General features: G+C 39.2%; 1 protein-coding gene across 6 annotated transcripts in view; it reads left to right on the forward strand.

The window, feature by feature from the left end:
* MEE13 (myosin heavy chain-like protein) overlaps positions 1-25,928 on the forward strand; it is a 263,268-nt gene that overhangs the window by 96,884 nt on the left and 140,456 nt on the right. For all 6 annotated transcript variants that reach the window (XM_089833370.1, XM_089833374.1, XM_089833369.1 and 3 more), the window contains exon 8: positions 21,183-21,285. In XM_089833370.1, the coding sequence (XP_089689496.1) occupies positions 21,183-21,285 (103 nt within the window). The remainder of the gene's footprint in view (positions 1-21,182; positions 21,286-25,928) is intronic.

A 25,928-nucleotide genomic window follows, 5' to 3' on the forward strand; every position in this document is an offset into this window, starting at 1 on the left:
TGCCACCCACTCTCTGTAGATTTCATAGATTGTATGGTGTATTGTATGTCGTACCTTACTAAGTCTTTGTATTGCCAAAAACGATGCAAACGCACCATTAGCATACTAGGGCATTTAAGTTTTAGTCCTATCCCTGCAAACGAAACATTATAGTGGTATCAGAGTTGGTGGTCTTGGCAACCTATTGAGTATTGAGATTGAATCATGTCGTCGAGTGATGGTTTGAGTGAAATGTTTAGATATTTAAGAAGTGAACAAAAGCTCCATGAATGGACAAAGGAAGCACTCAACCTCTTGGTGAGCACAAGGCCTTGCATTAAACAATAGGATGTGCGAACTTCCACTTGAGTCATTGAAGAAAAACAAACAAGATTAGAATATTGGCAGATGGTAGAAGGACATCCCTCTCAAAGATTTTATAGACTTGCGAGTGAAGTATCTGTCATCTTAGCAAAATATAGTATATACTCTACAACAATGGTCTGAAGTGGGAGATTGATATGTGGGTCCAAGATGAAGTCAAACAGACACCAGAGGATATGCACAAGCAAAAGACTCTAATTGCCCCTTCCAATGGAGAATAGCCAAAATCTCAAGACAATCGGAAGGTTGAAGATGAAGAAATCATCAATGATGTAAACAAGGTTGATGATGGAGAAATTGTTGAGGATAAGGAACAAGACAAAATAGCAAATTTGAAACAGGATGACAACCAAGCCAATGTTGAAGTGGGCCCTCATAATATTGTCTGTGCGTGGAAGGAGAGAAAGGCTATAAATCTTCAGGAGAATATGGTTAATAGTCTGGAGTCACATAAATGGAATCATGAACCGAGAAGTGTAGGCGTTATTGACACTTGTTTGTAGGAACAATTGCTGCCATTATTTGATTACGAAGTTTATTCTCTGGTGGTGATCATAAAGGATTACATCAATCAAATTCATGATTGGCGTCTTTTGGATCTTGGTGACTATGAACATGACAATGTTTATATTAGAGTGGCACAAGGGAAGTTTGTGAATTTGTGATACAATGAAGGTTTGATGCCAATTCATTGGTTCCCCCTGTGGGTTGGTTTGGGACCTAGGAGCTGATGGCCTTTCATGTGACGACGGATTGCTTGAGTGCAAGCAATTTTTGGCCGACGAGGATTTGTCATGTCCCCAAATTTTAATGTAATTAAATTAAATTAAGTAATTAATTGGTCCTAGAATTTAAGTAATAAAATAAAATAACCTTTAATTAATTATTTTAACTAATAAATATGGGGCCCAAATTAATAAAGTAATAAAATAATTAAGATTGTTTGCTAATTGTAAATCTCTAGATGCTTCTTGGAGGCCTTTATAAGGAGATCTATGGGCATTGTAATGGATCATGAATTGGATTTGATTTGTTTTTGTATTTTCAGAGGCTGAAGGTTGAGGAAGTTGTTGTCTTGCATTTTGTCACCACAAAATGTTGGTAATAGTACGAAACTTTTCAACTTAGATTCGCATTTCTCTGAGTTTAGTTCATTATTTGATTGGTTAGTAGTGATCAACCAATGAATACCAATTGATATAATGGATCCTTTTACTGAAGACTTTCGTCAAGTCTTTTTCGATTTTTTGTTTGTCAAGCCTATGGTTGATATTTGAGGCCTTCAATGTCCTTTTTCTTGTTTTTGAGTGTGTGTTTGTTGATTTTTGGTCCTTTGGTTTTGCTCAAGTCATTGCTTTCAGTTTTCCCTTCGATTCGGTATATCTTAGGGCTTATGACCATTTTAGTGCCTAAAAAGTGGACCTTTTTGATGCAACTGCACGAATTAAAAATATCATGTTATTTTTTGAAGTTGCCATTCACTTTTTGAAAAATATAACTTAAATTCACTTTATGTTATAATTTTAAGTTACTCTACATTTAAATTTTTCACTTAAAGTAACTATAACACACTTTATGTTATATTTTTAAGTTCAGTTGCTTTTAATTTTTTTTTCACTTAAGTGACTATATTAACTATATAGTTCAATTTAATTTTTGATTTTTAAATCAAATGCTCTTGCAAATATTACTTTTAAAATGATATTTGCACATTATATTTTGAATATGATGGTGTAAATATTATTTATGGCCCATTTAAATAATATTTTATCAAAAATTAAATTGCCATGTGCTTATTTAATGTTACTTATGTTATGCATCTCATTCTCTAGACCCAATTGCATATTTTTAAATCATGCAAATGCATCTAGAGAGTGAGCTTTTGAACAAAAAGCATGTAAATGCCTCTTATTCAAAATGTGCAATGACCTCTCAAGAATGAGCTACATGTAAAGCACATTTTTAAAATATGCATATGCACTCCAAGAGTGCGTCCAACATGGGAGAGCATATATGCATGATTTAAAATATGCATATGCATCTTGAGAACCTATTTTTGCTCAAGATGCATATTTTTAAAATATGCATATGCACTTGAAGAGTGCATTTTGGCTAGGAAAGCCAAATGCATATTTTTAAATGTGTAATAGCACCTTAAGAGTGCGTTTTGGCATTAAATCCATGCAATGCTCTCTTCAGAATCCGTTTTTGGTGATTTCTCTTAGATTCTTCCATGGAATGACTTGAAAATTTTCACTCAAGGGGCATTTTTGCATCCTCATGCATTCCCTTGTATTTGACAACCTCATTCATGCTAAAAACGTTTTGTTTCAGCCTCATTTGGAGCCACGTTTTGGACTAAAACACCCAGATTTGGGCTTTTAAAATTCATGCTTTTGCCGAAGGAGGGGTCATTTTCGAGTTTTGTTCATTATAGATGACATTGGAGGGCATGTTTTTGCATTATAAGGTGAAAATCAATCCATGTAATGCCCTTTTAGAACCACATTTTTGACAAAAACCTGTTTCCTTTCTTGCATTTTGCCTGTGTTTTTTATTGATCACATTTTTGGGCACATACATGGAAAACACGTTCTTAGATTCTCATTTGCAATTCATCATTGCAAGGTTGAAGAGGTCCAATTTTGTTTGATAATTTTTCGAAGTTGGAGTTCCTTTCTCCTTCATTTTTGGTACAAAATCATCAAGTGGACATTTTCCTTCTTGCTAATTAATTCATGTTTATCATGCTGATTTTGTATATGTTTTAGCTTGATGCTTCACACTTGTTGATATAGATGCCATGAAAAATGCATTTTTCCTTTGAAAATGATGAAATGATTCATTTTCATGTTTTTGGTTTTTTCCCAAACTCCAAATTCGAATTACATATTGAAATAGCTTGCTTGTTGACATGTTTGAGTCTTTTGTCAAAGGTACGTTTTTCTTTTATGTTTGCTTTTGTGTTTTGCTTGTTTGCGTTTCGGTTTTTCTTCATTTTGAAGAAGTTGCAAGTTCTTTCCCAAGAACAAGATCATCATTCCATTTCACCTCCATCATTCCATGTCATAATGCTTCGCATCTCATTCGTCACATGTATTTCCATCCATCATCCTCACATACATGTAATCTCATTCTCCATTTCCATTTCACGCATCTCACTCTCCGCATCTAATTGCATGTTATGATTACATGAAAATTCCTTACATGTAATTGCACCTTGAAAACCTGTTTTTGATTGAAATTTACTTTTTAAAAGTCAAAAAATGTCACGTGCATGCATTCTTATGTACTTGGGTTTCACCTTTCCTCAAAGCCATCTTTAAAAGCTCACTTCGTCTCAAGGCACATTGCATTCATTCCTTCCATATGCAATTACACTTCATGAGCAAAATATATGTAAGTCTACTTTCCTTTTCAAAACACATTTCATCTCATCCTTCACATGCACTTACATGTAAGCTTATCCTCCATTCGCATTCGCATGTCATCTCACTTTCTGTTGCTCATTACATGAGCATATACATGAAATCCACTTTTCGTGCAATGACATCTTGAGAACCCATTGACACGCATTCCCATTCGCCTGGTCTTCAGTCCTCAAGTGTAATAACCCCCAAAATGAACATATAGATGTAATTTTCAAATGAATGAGCGATAATAAATAAATAAATAAAATATATTATTATGCCATATTGTCTTATAAATAATAAATGAATAAATAAATAATATGATTATTATTATATTATAATAAAATAGAATAAAATAAAAGATGCTAAATAAATAAATATCAAATTGATATTAATAAATAAAAAACTTATTATTAATCAAATGAAGAGATATGACCATTCAAGATATGTATCTGATATAAAGAGAGGAAGAGGCATTGAAGAAGATCATCATCCAAGGCATTACAGAGCAATCAATTTAATAATAACCAAAATACCTTCGAACAAATCATTGTGGATATATCGTCAAGGAAGAGAGAAACAAAAAGAACAATATTATCTCAAGAGCTATCGTGACCATAGCAATCAATGGAAGGAAATCATGGAACGATAATCATTCCAAAGAAAGTAATCATCGAATGAGAATATATGTGCAACAGTAAATACAAACAAATGGCAGAGATCAGACAAAAGCAAACATACAAATATATGATGACAACCATGAAGCACAAGGAATCCATCGAAGAAAAAAGAATAAAACATTACACCCACATCCACGCTTCTCCAGTGCAAGTGATAAATAATTAATAGAAAAGACAAACTATCTTTACCTCGGTAAATTGTCCAACTCGAGATAAACCACACGGGTTGAGGAAGGATCAAATCACACATTTTACAAAAGTTTAAAATGGAAAACAGACACTTCCATATATCGAATCATAGCACAACAGACATCCATTAGAAATTATTGAAGAGTTGAAATTCATAATTATATCCACTGATCAGAGAATAAGCAAAGGAGAGTCTGATTTTAATCCAGCAATCACAAGTCAAACCAACTCATCACTGAGTAGTGGAGATAAATCAGATTCTATGTACAAGGTGAATAATGTCCGGCGAATCACACATGTAATTGCACAGTTTGATAAGATGCAGGGAGTGAAAGTTGGTCCAAGGCGAATTACCTTCTTGAAGAAAGAGCAAAAAATACACACAGAAGGGCACTCCATGCAAAGCCACAGGTCGTTACAGAGAGACGAAATTCCACACAAACTTGGTACCTATGATTGTGACTCAATCACCTCAAGTGGCTCAATACAATCGCCAAGCCATAGGATTCTGTAAACGTGTATCAAGTGAAGGAAGATATAAAATATCATCGTACATATAGGCATAAAGATGCAAATCATTTAGTAGTAGAGAGTAGTTGTATTACTGTAGTACAATTGATCTAAATTGTAATTAGAGCAATAAAAGAACAAATTGCAACTGAGAGTTAATATTGCCAAAATAGAGGTATGTTAAAATGTCTAATTTATAATTAAGTGAGAATTCATAGAGACCAAGTAGAATCTTGGTAGGGAACATTTGATTTGTATGTCAAAACTTAGAGGGCATTTAGGTGAAGGTTCATATTCCAAGTAGGAATCTAGAGAAGGTTTCGTTATGAATCCTTAGAGACAATATATATAGTGGTCAAACATATGCATATATCAGAAATAAGAGACTTGGTAGAGGTGGGATCTCTACCAAGTAGTATTACCAGAGATCCCATAGAGGCCTAAGGGAGAAACTCTTTCTATGACAATTACCTAATCGAGATAAAATTCTCACTAGAGGATTAGGTGACTGGAGAAGGGATTTCTCCAAAAGGATTAGGAAGGGTAGCTTTTAGATTAGTATTTACCTATCCAATATTGCTAATATGTTTTACATACAATTTTCAATATTGTATTGATAAATGGTTACAGGTTAAAACATTCAATCCTAATCAGAAATCGGGGACATTACATCAAGGCATCCTTACAAGAACTTTTCTTTTCCTATATGCATTTACATGCCATCCATCTTCCTAAGTCACATTTTAGCCCTCCGCATGTACTTTCCATATCACATCCAATCCATTACATATGTTCCATGAGTAACTAATCAATACTCCGCATATATTGTTCTTCAAAGATCCATTTTGCCAGTATTCTCATGAAGTCAAAATCCATATCTTCCAATGATGGATTCAAGCCCATTGAAACTTTCATGTTGCAGGAAGTCAAGATATGCAGGAATTCTATAAAAAATGAAGACATCAAGTGAAGAAGACATGCTTTGATTCTCAAGAAGTAGTAATTCATTTGATATTCATTTTACCAATTGTTGTCTGAGAACATGAGTTCGTATGGGAATGCGCCAAGCACTTTACTTGAAAGCTTAAAAAAAGAAAAGAAAAGTTAAAGGTGCTCATGGAAAGTTATTCCGAGTTTACATCCAGACATCATCGAAAAGGTCTTCAAAGTGTCAGAGACTCCATAATTTGCCAATCTACAAAGGAGAATCTGTGACAACTTGAGCGAGAAAAGCTTGATCACATCAAGTTTTCAAATGACAGCGGACAATTCATCAAAGGGAGTCAAAGGCTATCTAAAGACACAACATCATGATTATCAAGGTGAATGTACTGGCACAAAATACAGGAACTTCCGATCCTATGATCATCCATCGCCAAGTACAAGGCCCTTCAGAATAATCCCTAGGATTGTTTCCTTCTCTTTCATCTTTTCCTTTCTTCTTTAATATTTGTAGTTGGAGAGGATGCATTGCATGAAATGATGTAATTACATGTAATGTGAGTTGCATGTAACCCAATAATTTCTTTTTTAGTTAGAGTAGGTCAAAGTTGGTTGAGTTGCTCTCACTTTTTCCTCCATTTTTTCTCAACTCCTTTGCCTATATAAAGGAGTGCCCCTTCATTGTAAAAATCATCTTTTGTTGTATACAAGAAAGCTCTGTGTCATGTCCCCTTTTCAAATAATTAAAAATAATAATCTTTGCTAAGGCAGGCAGGCCCAAAAAGGTGAAGTTTCGGAAGAAGGGGATAATCTTTGGAAGCTAATGGACTAATAAATGAAAATTATTATTAAAATATGTTTTATTAACCCCTCTTGGACGTGAGTTAGGGTTATGCCCTCTTTTAAGGGGTTTGGAGGCATTTCGGGCTCATTCCAGAACTTGATTTTTGCGCATTGCTTTGTTGTTCTTCAGAGGCTGCCAAACCTGTGAAGAAGGAGACCCAAGAACGGGAGTTTGCAGGTTTCCAGAAAGGCTAAGGACGGGAGTTTGAAGCCATTCCATGTGCATGCTCATACAGAGTTTGCCTTTGTGCTGAACAGTGCAGGTTTGTGGGTTTTCGGGTGTGTTTTTTGGTATGAGTTTGGTGTTTTCAGTTGAGTATTTCATATCAGTTTGGGTTGCTGCTGTATTTCAGACTTTAAGATGTTAAAATAGAGCTGAATATATGTATTGGGACGTGATTAAACTTCTGAGATAGATTATTAGTGTTTTTGTGGTGTTTCCGGGCATTTTTGTGTTAATTTCGGGAGCCCGATGAGCATAGTTTTTGTCCTACATTTGTGAGCTGTTGTGTAAAGGCTATACAGATCTGGAAATGTCATTTTGTAAGCTGTTATGTTGCTGAAATTTCTGTAAAAATGTCCATTTTCAGATTTATTAATAATTTGTGAAGTTGTGAAGTTTTTTGGCACTATTTCGGAAATACCCGATTTGGGTTTATTTAAGAAATTGGTGGATCTTTGTAATATTGGTTGTTTGGTTTTAAAAATCTGATTTGAGGCTTGAAATATCATGTAAAATCAGAAAAGGGACATTTTAGTGGTATCAGAGCCATGATCTTGCCAGCCTGAGGGTTTGCAGAAGTTTGCATGTCAGTTTTGACAACTACCCAGATCTTGCATGTCATTATTTATGGTTGCATGTTGCTTCTAATCAGTTGCATGTCAAAATCTATGGTTGCATGCTACTTCTAATCATTTGCATGTTAGTTCTTGGTGAATTTGGTGGTTGCATGTTGCTTCTAATCAGCTGCATCTCAAAATCTATGGTTGCATGCTACTTCTAATCAATTGCATGTTAGTTCTTGGTGTTTGAAGAAGTTATAACCTATTGAGGTTACACTCTACTTTATCTAGAATAGACAGGTATAGTATAGAGTCTCTGAGGACACGATCTTGGACAATTGATATCCAGAGTCAGAACAGTAGAAAGGATGGTTATTTATGTTTACCGTACAGGTAAAGAAATCAACGCATACAGACAATAGAACACGAATAGTAGAATTATATTCGCAATAGTAGATGAATGATGATTTACAATGATCCCAGACGGGCTATAAATACTACCACCGAACCTTCCCGAAGGAGTCTGTCGGCCACAATTATTCTATCTGCTACAAATTATTTACCGCCGGATCGTCGGCTACAGAATACCGAAACACCGCCGGACCGTCTGCTACAGAATACAAAACACCGCTGGACCGTCGACTACAGAATATTGAAACACCGTCGGACCGTTGGCTACAGTATACAAAACACCGCCGGACCGTCGGCTACAGAATACAGAAACACCACCAGACCGTCGGCTACAGAATACAGAAACACCATCGAAACCATCCAGTCGGCTAACACCATCCCCCCGAAAAAGAAAAGTCGTCTCCGGACGACAATTACAACATGTCTGAGACAAATTAACAAACAAAATATATCATCAAAGTGACTACAACAAGAAAAATCTGCTTCTGTCACATCACTTCCACATTCATCTCGCTACATCTGTAGCCTCTGCTAACACAATACTGTCTCCTCAAGCTGACCTTGATAGCCACCTGTGCTTCTTTTTTTGTTTTTAATTCCTCGGTACCCTGAGCCAAGTGTCGGTGCACTTCCTCCAACTGGATGATCAACTCCTCCTGAGCTCTCTACGCATCCACCAAGACAGCCTCACAGCCAACACCTGCTCCCACTGCCTCTGGTACACAGAAAGTCCATGCCTGCAACAACTTCAACTGTTCTCAACTGGTCAGACTCCCACGACTGATATCCGCCACGACTGGGGGTCCAGGGTGCAACGCCCCCGGTGGGGTCGCTGCGGGGTCCTGGGGCAACACTTCGCAACCCACAGAGAAATGCACGGATCACACCATTTTTGTCATTATTTGCCGATTCTGCACTATTTTTGGCAACCACGGATGCGTCCCCTTCCCTTTGGCATCATCTGTCACTCATTCTGAACAACTTGATTTTGTCGTCCTTTTTTTTTTTTTTTAAAATTTTATTTTACTGCTTCCTCTACAATCCACCACAAATCCCTCTGCACACAGAAATTCTTCTCCCTTTGGCAGAACAAGCACTCTTCTTTATGTCTCTGATTCCCTGCGGAAGTCTGGTTGGAGGAGGGAATGGAGTCTGGTGGGAATGTTTTTTACCCACGGCCTTTCTTTTTATCTGCGAAGACCGCCCGCGGACCTTCCCTTGTTACCGGCGGAGAAAGACAAGTTTTATGCCCGCGATCTTTTCCCTTACCATCTCAGACTGTTATAAATTTTGGCGGAAATGATTTTAAAATTGTTTTTTAGAGCAGAACGTTTATTAAGCCCGCGGGCTTGTTTTTGGCGGAGGAGAAACTCTGACTAACGGAGCTGAATCTTTTAATTACACCCGCGTCCTTTCCGCGGCCTTACTTTTCTTACCCAGGGCCTATCTTTCGTTACTCGTGGCCTTTCTTCTCCTCCTTGCGACCTATCTTCTCCCACCCGCGGCCAGGTGGAGGGAGTTTTTTTTTTTTTTTTTTCTTTTTTATATTTAATTTTTAAAAGAAATCAAATAACAGAGGTGCCTCCATTTTGCCTCCAGGTGTCGCCATTCTGCAACGACGACGGAGTCAGCTGGCCATCTTGTGACAGCGACGGAGTCTTCCTGGCACTATATATTTTGAATTTGGATTTGTTGACTGCCGGAGGTACCTTCTGCCCGTCCAAAGTTGATAATCTGATCGTTCCATTGTCGCCGACCTCTCGAATTGATCGCTCCATTGCCCTTAAACTTTTCCACTTTGATTTCATTCTGACCGTCGTATGCCTTATGTTTGTTCTGTGCTAGCCCCGTCGCCCACTGTGCCTGCGGTCGTCTCGCAACTGGATTATTTCCTTGCTGTCGGTGCCCTTCCACTAATTTTATGCTGCGGTGTAACCTTTTCTTTCCGCCCGGTCTATTCACCATGTACCGGACAGTGGGATCTTTCGTTTTTCTGTGTTCAAACTGTATGTTCTTCCCCTCAGCTTCAGCAATGGCAGCTTTCCCTTCTTCCGCTTCCTTGCATTCCTCCGGACATTCGTTTTCCTCCTTTTTCTCATCTTTGTCGACCGTTAACATATTGCAACTCGGAAAGAGTTCGTAGTCTTCTATCTGCCAGTGGTAAAGGCCATTCACCGAGTCCAGGTCGTCATCATTCGATCCTCCGTCAAGTCTCAATACTCCTTCATCCGGTTCCATTCTCCTCTTACCTTCATCATCACTCTCGCCTTCACTGTCAGAATTTGACAATGCTGCCTCCTCGCCAACCATTTGTGTGTGCAGGTCAATTATGAATCTTTTGCCTCCGCGCTCCATTGATAGGGTATTGCGTTTCCAATCATGTTTTACTTTTGCTTGCACCAACCAATCCCGTCCCAGAATAGCATCATAGCCTTTTCTTTTTAATGGAATGACCACAAAATCCAATAAAAATGGTTGCGTACCAATTGTTACTGGTTGCGCTTTCAGAACTCCCAATGGTTAGATTCCATGTTGCTCTGCCGTGAGCAACTGAAATGCAGGTGGCCACAGCGTCGGCTTTCCCAACTTCTTCCAAGTATCCTCCGGTAAGATATTCACCCCTGACCCTCTGTCAACAATTGTCTCTGTCAAAACATTTCCCAAAATCCCCATCTCGACGACTGCCGGATGCCGTCCGGAGGTGAGTGCCAACAGCATTGGGTGTGTTGTCATCACTTCCCTACTATTCCTTCCTGTGTCCTCCGGTGCTTTCGAAAACGGTGTATGATTCAGAATGGCCGTCCGTAACTGGGGCATTGTGAGAAGGAGGTCACTTATCTTGACTGGTATCTCCGTTTGTAAGATCTGTCGTACAATGTTTTGTTCTGCAAAGTTCCTTGCCAAGGTGCTGGTGATATCCTTCAACTGAGATGTCCCCATCGACGATGCCTTTGCAATGTCCACCTGCGCTTCCCCCACTTTTCTCTTTTCCTCCGCTTGCCTCCGTGTAATTGCCAGAACCTCCTCTACATCCGTGCCAACAGTGATCAAGTTTACTCCAGCCTTTGGACAGTTGGAATCTTTGTGATCGCCGGGTTGGCACCATCTGCATAATAATTTCGGTGTGTTTGGCGCTGTACAATCCCGCACAAAATGAGCCCACAAATTAAATGCTCGGCATTGAACGATCGGCCGTCTATTTGCATGATACTGAGTTCGACTTCGGCTCCCATTATTATTGTTATTGTTTGTATTGTTATTTTGCCCTCTGCTATTATTCTTGTATCCTCCAGATATAGCACTGGCGGTATTCGTGTTTCTGCTACTACCTGACAGGGAAGCCTCTTGTGTGAGAAACACTTGCAGAGATCCTCTTGTCTTCATGTTAAAGGGGCAGTCTTTTGTTGATTGGCCCATGATCTGACAAATGTCACAAAATTGGTTTTTTGGACACGATCCTATAGTATGGCCGTAGGTCTTACATTCTGTGGACCACAGTTTACTTCCTTTTGGCTCCTTTTGCATATTTTAAAACTCCTTCATCATGCGAATCATATCCTTCTGTAGGGCCTGAACTTTCTTGCTGCTGCCTTCGTCGTCGCTGCTATCATCTCCGGCAGGCTCGTCGTCATCAGAATCAGATGAGCTAGTTTTCTTCTTCTTTGTCTTCTGTTCACTTTCAAGATCCAGTGCTCTATTATACGCGTCCACATACGACGACGGTGGCACAATTTTCATTTTCCTCTGCAATTCCAATCGTAAGCCATCCACGAACCATCTTCTTTGCAATCCGTCCGCCGGCTTGCTTTCCATTTTGTTTATTAAGTCTTTCAATATCCTGGCATAGATGCGGACAGTTTCGTGCTTCCCCTGTTTCGTATTGAAAATCTTTGCTACGATTTCATTATCGTCCCGCAAGAGTTTAAGTTTCGCTAGGAACTCCTTTTTAATCTTATCCCAGGTATCCAGCTTTTGCGGATCCATATCCAAAAACCAATCAATTGCGACAGCTCGTAGGGTTGCCGGAAATTGCTTGGTCCATTCGTCGGCATCTATGATTCCATTTGCCCGCTAGATCGTTTCACATGTCTTACAATGTTGGATGGGGTTGGCTGTACCATCGCCTTCAAATTTCGGCAGCTTCTCTTTGGATCCTGCCATCGCAACATTGGAGGTCTGCACTGTCACACCGGAGGTCTGCACTCCTACACTGGCAATCGGCACTCCCACACTGGCGGTCGGCACTCGCACACCGGCAGTCTGAACTCCCACACCGACGGTCGGCACTCCCACACCGGCAGTCTGAACTCCCACCTCGACAGTCTGCACTCCCGCACCGGAGGTGTCGACAGCTGCGAACCTTGGTGAAGAAGAAGGATCCTCAGAAATTGTTTCCTGCGGAAGTATATCTTGGACGAAGAGATCACTCCACGCTCGTGCTCCATCGGCACTGCGAGCCGTGCGAGTTGATGCTCTTCCGTCTGAATTTTCTTCCCTCAGCAAACACAAATTCAAGAACTCCTCCCGTGCTTCTTCCACCAATTCCACCCGCTACCACGTCTCCTCCAACAATTCCTCCGCACTTCGGTTTCTGTCGGCAATCTTCTGAAATCTTCGTCGGCGTTCGGCTTGCTGTGCCAGAATTAAATTCTCGTGTGCAATACGGATTCCATCTTTTTCCTTGACCTTATTCCGATCCTTGTTAAGCTGATTTGGCATTAATCTTCATTCTTCCCACCTTCCAGATTCATAAGGCAACGACGCCAAATGTTTACTGTACAGGTAAAGAAATCAACGCATACAGACAATAGAACACGAATAGCAGAATTATATTCGCAATAGTTGATGAATGATGATTTACAATGATCCCCAACGGGCTATAAATACTACCGCCGAAGCTTCCCGAAGGAGTCCGTCGGCCACAATTATTCTATCCCCTACAAATTATTTACCGCCGGACCGTCGGCTACAGAATACTGAAACACCGCCGGACCGTCTGCTACAGAATACAAAACACCGCCGGACTTTCGTCTATAGAATACCGAAACATCGCCGGACCGTCGGCTACAGAATACAAAACACCGCCGGACTGTCGGCTACAGAATACAGAAACATCGCTGGACTGTTGGCTACAGAATACAGAAACACCACCGAAACCATCTAGTTGGCTAACAATTTAGACATTCGAGATAAACTTAGGAAAATAAGCCATGACATGTTTGAACAGTTGGTTGAGCACCACCGTATAATGAATGACATGTTGTCCGACTCAGCTAAGGTGGATAAGTTGACTGGATTTCTATTTGGCAGATTTTCTCACAGGGCAGATGACACAATTACCAAGAACTTGCATGGAGAGTTTGAGAAACTAGCTTATAGCGAGGCTGAGGTCTCAGATTCTACTCTGCCACAGGAGGTAGTGAGAAAGGATATTACGCAAATTGATAGTAATGGTCAACTTGATACTCAAATTGAGACAATTGTATACAGGTCGTCAAAGGGTGATGTCATAGGTATTCAGGATGGTATAGTTACAACAGGTAGTGACTACAGCGTAGTGGGTTCAGATGATGATTATGAGGATGTTGTTGTGCATGATGGTGAGATACCTGGTAGAGATGAGCAGACATTGAGCATTCATGACTTTGCTGAGAAAGAGTACCAGGCACAGTTAGATGCTTCGACACATGAGGTTGAGGCTGGTAGTACTTCACATGATTTGTCCAGTCGGCTGAAAGTGGACAAAGACAGTATTGTGACTTCATTATCTCATCATGACAGGTATATGGAGTTAGTTGGTATTGGTCATATTACTCGGGTGAGGAGTTTTCTTGAGTTACCAGCTGATTCTAGTTTACAGATATGGACTCGAGATTGTTATATTGGCGTTTGGGATTTAGTTGACTGGAGATCTTTAACACTTTTTGGTAGCAGTGTTTGTTTGGGTGCTATCATGGATTTGATTAGCAGATTGCAGGGTGTTGTCTTTTCTTGTGCCAGCAGTTTGTCCGATGCTGGTATTAGTTTTTATACACCGGTGTTGGGTTTTGTTCATATATCCAGTCGACCATACTTGCTGGAATGTATTGATGATCTTTCATATTTGGCAGTGTGTACAGATGAGTCCTAGGATCATATTGGCATTGATGACATCCAAGAGGATGTAGTGGGTAGTTTTGAAGACTTAGTTTCCTTGGTAGTTTCTTTTGGTACAGAGGAGTTAAACATCAGTGCTACAGTTTTTGATATTCCATATGTTGATATGAGCTTTGGATTTGATTCACAAGATATGGATGGTAATACTCTAGAGACGAGTAACTTTGAGGATACTCCTTTAGACAATGCATTAGAGGAGGTTTGTAGGAGACAGTCTAGCCAGTTCCATCATGTGTCTAATCAGTTGAGAGTTAGGAGCGAGACATTGCTATTGCTTGCCAGCATTTTGATGCTGCTCGTCAGTTGTTAGCAGTTTATGGATGGGGTTCTCCTACTAGTGATGAGCAGGGAGGCAGTTATCTTTCCTTGAAAGAGTTCCACTCTTTATGGGAAGCTATCCGGATTCTGAGACAGGATTATATGCAGTTGGTAGCCGATAGAGATTATCTTATCGAGTGCGGCAGTACAGCATACGATGCATTGTTGGCCAAGGAAGATGAGGTGAGTGAGCTTACTCAGCAGCTTGAGGTGACTTCTGAGATTCTTGAGAGTACACAGTTGGCTTTCAAAGAGTCACAGTTTCATTTGGCTAAGGTGACCATGGAGTTAGAGCAACTACAGTCTTTACTAGATTCTATACAGTCACAAGGTATGATGTCTGGTGATCCGAGGATGTCCATGGTCAAGATTGTCAAAGATAGTGGAGATGGGGATGCATCGATCCTTGATACTAACATTGGCATATCGGGTTTGTCCCCACTAGAGTCAGGTTCAATTGAGCTGGGTGCTGCAACAGATTGTTGTGGTATGCCTGACATGGTGGTGACCTCTAGTACTAATGACACGAACACTAGAGATGATGTATCAAAGACCATGTGTGATGTTGGTGAGCCGACAGTTGGCATGGTTCTTGCTAGTAATACTACTCACTTGGCGATGTCTTCAGAGGTAGTAGTCAGTTCCAACTTGGTTAGTGATCAATTGCAGTTAGTTACATCTAGATTGCGGTCTGAGCCACTGACTGAGATTGGCGCATTCTATCGACATTACATTGTGAGGTATGCGCATCAATTCACCTTTGATGACCATGTTGATGAGATGATGATACAGAGATGTACTTTGGTTCCTAGTGCTTATCATTAGTTATGGGATAGTGTGATGCCTCGGGATGAGAGTTGTGATGGGCATGACATGGCGATAGGTCCTGCAGTTGACAGCTTGATAATACATGACTTAGAGCAGGAGTTTTGGAGTGATGCTTCAACGGGTGTTGTTATTGATTCTACTCCTTTGGCTATGACTTCTCCTGACTTAGCTAGTGATCAGTCATAGTGGGTTGTATCACTTGTTCATGGTGAGCTGTTGACTGAGGTTCGGTTTTTTTATCAACATTATATTGCAGGGTATGTAGATCAGTTAGCATTTGATCCTTGTGCTGAGGAGTTGATGGCAGACAAACTTGGTTTGGGTTCCATTTCTTGCTGTTTATCTTGTGATGGCTTTTCACCATCAAGGGTGCATGGGAGTTATGGTTATGAGACAGTGGCCGGTGATCTGCATAGTTGTGTTGACTGCAGGAGTTGTACAGTGTGTGGATTCTCCATACTTGGTACAGTTTCATTCGGGAGCATTCACCATTGTTGTAGAGTTGGATTGTACATTCCGTATAGGCCAGTGGGATGCGTTGATGGTATTTACTATGTTGGCAATTTGATTTGTCCACTTTACTTGATTTTTGATGTTCTAAGAGTTTGTGTCTCATGGGTTTCTGACTGTGGAAGTTGTGACTTTGGAGTTTGGTTGAGCAGTAATTGTGAGTTTGATTTTGGATTCCTCTTGGTTATATTGCAGAGGATATTGCATGAGCCTGTTTTAATTGACAATAGTATAGTTCATGACTACATTTGGGATCCAGGTGGATTGATTGGTCTATTGTTCAGCCATTGCTTGAGGACAAACAATATTTGGAAGGGGAGGACTTGTCATGTCCCCTTTTCAAATAATTGAAAATAATAATCTTTGCTAAGGCAGGCAGGCCCAAAAAGGTGAAGTTTCGGAAAAAGGGGATAATCTTTGGAAGCTAATGGACTAATAAATGAAAATTATCATTAAAATATGTTTTATTAACCCTTCTTGGACGTGAGTTAGGGTTATGCCCTCTTTTAAGGGGTTTGGAGGCATTTCGGGCTCATTCCAGAACTTGATTTTTGCGCATTGCTTTGTTGTTCTTCAGAGGCTGCCAAACCTGTGAAGAAGGAGACACAAGAACGGGAGTTTGCAAGTTTCCAGGAAGGCTAAGGACGGGAGTTTGAAGCCATTCCATGTGCATGCTCATACAGAGTTTGCCTTTGTGCTGAACAGTGCAGGTTTGTGGGTTTTCGGGTGTGTTTTTTGGTATGAGTTTGGTGTTTTCAGTTGAGTATTTCATATCAGTTTGGGTTGCTGCTGTATTTCAGACTTTAAGATGTTAAAATAGAGCTGAATATATGTATTGGAACGTGATTAAACTTCTGAGATAGATTATTAGTGTTTTTGTAGTGTTTTCGGGCATTTTTGTGTTAATTTCGGGAGCCCGATGAGTATAGATTTTGTCCTACATTTGTGAGCTGTTGTGTAAAGGCTATACAGATCTAGAAATGTCATTTTGTAGGCTGTTATGTTGCTGAAATTTCTTTAAAAATGTCCATTTTTCAGATTTATTAATAATTTGTGAAGTTGTGAAGTCTTTTGGCACTATTTCGGACATACCCGATTTGGGTTTATTTAAGAAATTGGTGGATCTTTGTAATATTGGTTGTTTAGTTTTAAAAATCTGATTTGAGGCTTGAAATATCATGTAAAATCAGAAAAGGGACATTTCACTTTGCCAAACTTGTGCAAGCATAACTTTGATTGTGTAGTATCAATTTGGGAGAAAAGTGAATAAAAGAAGCTATTGGATTCGAAGCTTTGACTGGAACCAATTGTGATAGAGCAAATTAGAAACTTTTAACTGTAATTTGTGCCTATTGTCTTTGATTCATGTTATTATTGTGTGATCAATAATAGAGCATATTGAATTAAGAAGCAATCAGAGCGGAAGCTTTGGTCGTAACACATAGACTAGGAGCTTTGATTGTAGTTTGTGTTACCATCTCAAATTCACGAAAAATAGTTAGAATTTTCCGTACACCGGAAAATCGTAACAAATAATTTCAATAGAAATTATAAATGTTTCGAATTTTTTTTGAAACATTGGCTCTGATACCACATATTCCTTTTGGGTTTTTCGAGCTCTCTTCTAGGTCACTCTCTGATTCTTCTTGGTTTTCCATATTTTTGCCTTGAAATCCGTGCACGTTGAATTTTAGTCTTGAAGTTTGTACTTGAATGCTTCGAAATGGCATCTTTGACTTCTCTGATGTTGGAGGGAAGTCTACGATTCAATGGCCACAATTATAGCCACTGGAAGCAACGCATGTTAATCATCTTCGAGTATTGTTGTCTGGATGAGCTTGTTTTAGGCACAAAGATTCGTCCGACCTCCGACCAAGCAGAGCAGGTAAAGTTTGAGAAGTTGTTATGTGTCTCAAGCTCTTTGTTATTGATGATCAGCTACCACATATTCCTTCCGGCAAGTAAGCTGCAGAAATCTAGAAATATCTGAAGGAGCTGCATGAAACATCTAACAAGAGTCGGGCATTCTTTCTGAAGAATCAGCTGTTCTCTATTATGATGGATGAATGTATGTCCTTGCAAGAGGATCTGACAAAGATTAAGGACATCTGCGATCAGCTTGAAGCTATTGGTTGGAAAATGGAGGAAGAGGATATGGTAGTCATCACTTTGAAAAGTCTAACATCGTCCTATGAGCACTTCATAGAAACACTCAACATTACGTCAACTAATGTTGATCTGTATTTTCTAGAATTATGCACCAAACTTTTGTAACAGGATCGCTGGAAACAACAATTTGGCAGCAGTGCTTCTACAACCTCTTCAGAGCAGGGATTTGTTGCAAAATCCTTTCAATAGAACATCGACAACCATCAGTCTTCTCAGCCTTTCTAGCATCAACCTTCTGCTCAATCCCTGGGTGGCTCTACGGAGAAAAATGTACAGTGTAATTATTGTCACAAGTTTGGCCATATGAAGTTCGAGTGTCGGAAACATTTGGCTGCCCAAGCAAGGAAAACTGCTTCCCAGCCAACAGTACAAGTTGTTGAGCTTCTTGATCAAGGCGAAGCTGCATTTTTCGCCTTCTGAATCTATTTTTGTTTTTTTCTAGGTTTGTTGATATTCTCCTCAAAAATCATTTCATGTTGTTTGTAATATGCAAGGTTGCATGAGATTCTGGGTTTTACCGTTTTTTCCATAGAAACAAAGTTTTGTGATTGCAATCTGTTTTGAGTCATAGCACTCTGCTGGCAAAGCTTCTTGGTTTTAGCATTTTGTAGATCCAGGGAGGGTCTTAGTTATCCCAGAATGTTTTGACATCCGTTCTTTGACCATTAAGGGAGGTATGAAGATAATATCTTTAATATCTTTATTAAGATATTATCTCCTTAGTTAAATACTTTCTATAATGGTCAACTACTTGTCTGTAGTTTGTTTTTCAGTCTAGATAAGAATGTTTCCTATCCTGTCTGTTCTATCTTCAGTCCAGATAGGAATATTTCCTATCCTATCTTCAGTTTTGTTTCTAATTTCATCTTCACTTTACATTGTTTCTTATAGAAACAATTTCCTTGTAATTCTTTATAAGGAACACATTTGTTCCTCTTTTATTCAATCAATCGTTCGGAAATCCGTTAATCTGCCAATTCTTGAATATTATAATAGTGTTTGCAGCCCAATGGTAGAGGTTTTTCTTACAGAATAGAGATCATCTACTTCTAGAAGTCTTTGCGCCCGAATGGTAGTGATTTTTTTTATAAATTAGACAAACAGGCTTAGAGCCAAATCGGTGCGCTTTCAATCAGCCTTTGAGTTGGTGTTGGTTTATCGGTATCATTGTTTCTAGTTACTAGATAGAAGTCTAGTTAGAGATTTCATCTTGCCCATTATTCGCTCCGCGGGTAAGTGGATTCTGTCCTGAACGCTAAGAGGAAAGAATATTGGTAACATGGCCTACAAAATCTCTCCTTGAGTTGATCCAAAGAACAATGAGAAGGGGGAGCCTTCCTTTTAATGTAGGAGAGACTTGGTCACATACGCTGTGGCTGGTCTACTTATTTTGCAACTAGATTTTACCGGTCACAAAATATTTACCCAACAAAAGTTTTATGTAGTTTTGGAAGTGGAAGACCCTCCCTACTCTACATGTACTTTTGGTGGTTCAATGCCACCCTATTCCGTTGTTGGAGCTATTACTCAAATATTTCACTATGCTCGCCAGATCTGCTAATCGTCGTCATTTGGCAGTTGTTTGTATCTGTTCAGATCTTGTCCGATGCCTATGTAACCTTGATGTGCTTATGTGATCTGAGAATATTGTTTGTGTTGTCAAACTTGGCGACAACCCACTGTTAATGCAACTTGGAATTCCATTGTCTGTAGGTGTGCAAATTTATTAACCTGTACTGGGTAGCGAATATATTCAATAATTGTCTTTGGTATCTATTCATTACAGTCTTGGCGTCACTGGTGTTTGACACTCATAGGTTGATATTCATAATTTTCATATTGGCAAACATCCCTAGACTGATTGGCTATAGATTGTATGACCTCTGCAATTTTCGCCCCCGCTAGACAAGCTTCTGTCAAACTTAGCTTGGCTTTCGTATGGTCTCCTATCGTACAACCTACATTGGTCTCCCCTCCTACCCCGTATGACATACTACGTCCATCCCTCCTCTACTTCGTACGAGCCCCAGTCACCCAGTTGCCTCCATGCGCTCTCACCATCTTCCTCCAATTATATGCCCTCAACAACCTCTGTACATTGTCTCTCTCCCATTGCGTCGACATCTCCTGCCCTCACCCATACAACCACCTTGCACCGTACGACTGTATGACCCTCCCAACAACAATGCCTCCTTCCACATATGGTTTCCTCTTATTTCAGATGGGAGTCACTCTTTGTAGATTCGTACACTGTACGGTCTACTGGATGTCGTACCTTACTAAGTCTTTGTATTGCCAAAAACGGGGTTAAGGCATTTGAGTTTTAGTCCTATCCCTGCAATGGAACATTACATTTCACCGTAAATGTTGTCATCAAAAGTAATATGAAAAATAAAAAAAACATATAAAATTCATGCACACACACACATGTAATGACTTCCCCAATTTTTTGGTCCTCTAGGAAACGTCCTTGAAACATGTTTGCTGCCATTGCCCCTGCCCTGTCCACCAAATGTGTGAAACATAGGTTTGTGGAAATATTACTCAGCTCTTGCCTAGAGCTTACACAATAGCAGTTTCTCTAACTTAGCTCTTTTCTTTTTTGTAAAGAATATCAAAAGATATGACTTTATGTTAACACCAATGCTATACTTCGGTCATTGTTTGAATTTGTTTGACCATGAATATTAAATCATGTTTTGCATCTGGTTGTGAATGATTTGGATTCAGAAGGTATTTCATTTTCATAAAATTTATCTCCTTTGAGATCCATTTGTATTAAAACATTTTTCTGTGTGCCAATGCCTTAAAATAGTTTAATTTTGTGGTACCCAAAATAGTAATAGACTATATAAGTTAGTTGTTTTTGTGTGCACATTGTGGTTAAATATCCAACCCTCTATAATTTGGAGTGGTAGAAAACATCTATTGCAACAGGTACTTATGTGACATGAGTTCAGTAATCAGAATATCTCCTCTGAAATTGACCTACCATCTATTTGTTTGATGATTTTGAACAAAACTTAAGTTTTGTCATGAACAATTACTATCTGTGTTGATTATGATCCAGGATAGAAGAAATCACTGCAGATCATCTAGAGGAAGCAAAACTTTGCTGTGAACTGCAACGTAATTTAGGGGAGTCGAAAGCAGAAATTGCAAAATTGGAACAGGTCATTGCTGCTGCCTCTTTGTGTTTTTCATCCTATATATCTGTTTTGGACAATGTGAAATTCTACTGTAAAGAATCTTTGACCACACAAAATCCTCAAGCATGTAAGCTAGCATAGACTCTAAACTCCAGATCCCCAATGAAATATATTTGAACAAAGCGGAGCTTGACTACTTGAGCACAGCTAGACTGTCAAAGAAGTTTGAAACTCTGATGCCTCATGCATCACATGAAGTCAATTACTGAAACAGTTCTGGTAATGTTCTTAGTTTTTTTAAGTTTGTTGTTTTATTTGTATTTCTGACTGAAGTATTTTCTAGTTTATTGTGGATTAATTTGCATGTTGCTGTGGGCTGTCTGTTTCTTTTTGTTTTTAGCAAGGAAAATGAGGACAGAGGGGCCAGAAAGGCAGAGAATACAGTTTATATTACTTAATGGAATAGACAGAATGACATCAAAAAACAAGCTTACAAGGAAAGATTCTCCGCAAATAAGTCATGAAAATATGCTATCCAAGCCTACAAAAAATACAAAGACTGTTTCGTCACAACATTTAAATTTTTACTTAAAATAGACTTGCTTAAAGAATTAAAATTTCTAGCTTCCCAAGCTTGATTCCTAAAGTTTATTATTGGAAATAGAGTAATGGGAAGGCCTTATATCAAGGATCTCTATACGTTGGAACTAGAAATGTGGAGTGTGAGACACTTATGAGAAATATAAGTCATTCTGGCACGATTTCATAAAGTCAGTGTAACAGATGTGGTAGAAAGGAAACTAATGATCCTGTTTACCATAAATGTTTTCTAAAATCCTGAAACAAAACAAACTTATTATCATTGCTTCTTTGTCATGATTTCCAGCATTTTTCCGTGCCACTACAAGTTTTTCTATCCTGCATCATTTGATTAATTTTACTAAAACATGTATCACTCAGTGTCTGACTTGTTGGGTGGATATTTTGCAACCGACAGTTTTGGGTAAAATCCAGTCACGAAATATGTAGACCAGCCACAACATGTGAGACAGATTCTCTCTTACCTTAAAGGGAAGGCTCCCCCTTCTCACTGTTCCTTGGATCAACTCAAGGTAAGTAAGACGTTGAGAGATTTGAAAGGGTATTACTAATATTCTTTCCTCTTAGCTTTTAGGAAACAATCTACTTACTCGTAATGGGCAAGATGAAACCTCTAACTACACTTCTATCTAAAGTTGTAAACAGTGATACCGATAAACCAAGAACAACTCAATGGCTAGCTGAAAGCGTACTAGTTTGGCTCCAAGTCTGGTCGTAATCGATGCTATAAGAATGACCTTTACTATTGGGGCACAAAGACTTCCAGAAGTAAATAATTTTAACTATTTTTGTGAATTAAGAAAGAGATACAAGCTACAGTCAAAGCTCCTAATCTATGTATCTCCACAACCGCTCCCAGTCAAAGCTTCGGCACTGATTACCTCCCAACTCTTTGTACTCAATTATCAAGAACACAAAAACACATGCATCAAAAATAAAAAAATGCAAATCACAACCAAAGCTTCCAACTTGCACTAATCACAATTGCACTCAATGAAAGTTAAACTCCAATTGTTTCTTTGTATTCATTTTTCTTTTAAAATAGTACTACAAAATCAAAGTTATGCTTGCACAATTTCTCCAGAGCTCTCTTGCATATAAATAAAAAATGATTTTTACAATGAGGGGGTACTCTATATAGGCAAAGGAGTTGAGAAAAGGAAAAAGTGGGAGCAACTCAACCAACTTTGACCTTAACTAAATGAGAGAAATTATTGGATTACATGTCATAAGGACATATAAATCGTATTACATGTAATTAAACAATTTTATGCAATACATCCTATCCAATCCACAAACATGAAAAACTAAAGAAGGAAGAAGACAGAGGAGAATTGAAACAATCCCAAGGATTGTTTTGAAAGTCCTTGTACTTGGCGATGCTTGCAGGATTAGGGATTCCTATATTCTGCACCATGACATCCTTTTTGTTGAGTTTCTAGTTGTCATTTGAAAGCTTGATGTGATCAAACTTTTTCTCGTTTGAGTTGTCGTGAATTCTCCTTTGTAGATTGGCACATTCTAGAATCTCTCACTTTGAAAACCTTCTTGATGGTTTCCGAATGTAAACCTGGAACAACTTTCCCACTAGCATTTGCAATTTTTTTTTTAAAGCAAAGTGCATTTCCACACGAACATAAGTTCTTGGGCATCCATTGGGAAAATGGAGACCAAATGAATTACTACTTATTTTAATTCGAAGCATGTCTTCTTGATGGGATATCTATGTTCTTCGACGAAGTTCTGACATACCTTGAAGAGTGTGCCGCAACATGAAGATGAAAACATCTTCAAATGAAATTGGACCCATGAAAACTTTGAGATTTGAGTTACAATGACAAATCCATGAGGGATGAGTGTTCGAAGTATGGATTAGACACTTATGAAACATGTATGATGGCTGGAAATGAATTGGAAAGCATATGTATTTGGGCGAAAAGGGTCAAGATCAGACTCTTAAGGGTGGATTACATGTGGGCAAAGATGGGCTTTTATGGGTATGGCCAAGAATGCAAGTTGGGATGCATATGGATGTGTACAAATGACGATTTTGGTGTTTAAAGAGTGACCATCCAAAGTCGGATTCTTTGGCCGCAATTACATGTAAAGTGATTTACATGTAATTATGACTTGATGTAGGCATGTAATTAGGTTCATAGGATGGAATGACATGTGAATATAGATGGAGGATGAGATTACAATGTGCTTTGACATGAATTGGTGGGTTACAGAAAAGTGTGATGCATTTGCATGGAAAGGTGGAAAGTGAAATTGATGTAATATGCACTTGTATTCCTGGGAAAAATTCTTCAACTTTCTTCTAAAGCAAGCAAGCAAACAAACAAGCAAAACAAAAGCATACCCCTTGCTTTGACTCAAACTTGACCAAATATCAAGTTGCTCTCCTCTATGCAATTTCGAAATTGGAATTTGCGGAAATTCCAAACAATTGAAAATTGAAGTTTTCATCTTACTAAAACTTGGCTCTGAGTATTTTTGTAATTTTTCTTTGACTTTGAATACTCTTCCTCGTCCATTTCCGCGACCATTTCCGCTTCTCGTGACAGCCATTCTGAATGTGCAATTGGTCCATGGCTTCTTTGATCACTACTTCAGTTGCATCGGGCTGGACATTCATTTTGTTTTGTTTGCTTTGCTGTGTTGGCTTTGGACTCCCTTATCTTGTTTGCGCGGGGTTTGTTTGTTTTTGTTGCTCGTCCTTGGATTTCTCCGTTCGTTCGGGTTCTTCTTCTCCATTAATATTTTTCTCTCTTCTTTGTGGGTGCCCTTGTCCTCTTGCAGCTGGATATTTGACTCCTGATTATTGTGTTTGCATCGCTTGTGATTGACCTCTGTAGGTGTTGTCGACGGGTCTCCCTCTGACTCATCAGTTCCTAACCTCTGCATGTTCTATTGACAGGTTTCAATGCATTGTTCGAGACCTTCACATTGCTCGGTAATAAGCTCCTTTATGTTGACTCAGGTGTATTTTGTTTGGTTGCAGTTCAAAGATGTCTACTGTTGGAGATGCATGCCCATCACAAAACCGACGTCTGACCTACCAGAGGCTCTGCGACCGGATTACTAAGATGGAAACGGACAATCAACAGCTCAGAGAACAAATACTCTCGTTGACTGAGACTATTTCAGAACTCAAAATTGCCACAAGTTCAAACGCTTCTTAGATTAAAGGATTTTATGATACTTTCACCTCCGAGACTGTAGGTTTAAAAACCCATCTTGAATCCTTTATCGAGCAACTTGATGGGTTAGATACCATCAAAGAACAACAATTGAAAATTGAGGCTAAACACTCTTCCCTAATTTTTGAAACCAAATAGAAAGTGAAATCATGGGCCTCTCTCTGCAATAACACAGGTGCTACTGCGCCTATAGCGAGTTTGGATAAGATGGTTCAAGGGATGATAGAGGATGAGTGGGTGAGACATGCTCTTGAGCTCAACCTGCGGGTCCAAGGTCTCCCTCCCACTTCAGACACTCGATCTGCTGGATGCTCTTTCCTTACTGATCAACTTGGTATCTCTGACATTATACTGGATAAATGTTGGACTGCCCAAGGAGACACCCTCTTCATTCGGTTTCTCAATTTTTCTGACAGGCTTTGTGCTCTTAGAGCGAAGAGGAAGTTGTTTCTCTTCCCTAAGATTTTTCTTGATTAAGATCTCATGAAGGCATAGGTTGCGGAGTGGAAACATGTCAGGGGTCTTGTGGCAAAAGTCAGAGGGGATGGGAAATGGGTAGTTATTAGGAATCTTAGAGTAGTCATTCGTGATCCCCCCCCCCCCCCCCCCCCGCACACAGTAGATGCGAAGTGAGACAGGCCCCCATGACCAAATGATAGTCTCGCTAGTAGTCGGATAAGAGGGAGCCCTCCACTTGTTCACTTCTTGTTAATTGTTGGAATGGTAATGGCATGTTATGGTCATTGCCTGGTCAATTCCATGATGCAGTGGGTTGTGCTGATATCCTAGTCATCACTGAGATTCATGAGAGTTAGGTGCATCTTCTTCCGAGATATGTAGGCTATAAGTGGTTATCAATTTGTA

This window comes from Cupressus sempervirens, chromosome 5 (genome assembly GCF_028749045.1).
Source record: "Cupressus sempervirens isolate cs-2001-9-10 chromosome 5, ASM2874904v1, whole genome shotgun sequence".
In the NCBI taxonomy this organism is placed as follows: domain Eukaryota; kingdom Viridiplantae; phylum Streptophyta; class Pinopsida; order Cupressales; family Cupressaceae; genus Cupressus; species Cupressus sempervirens.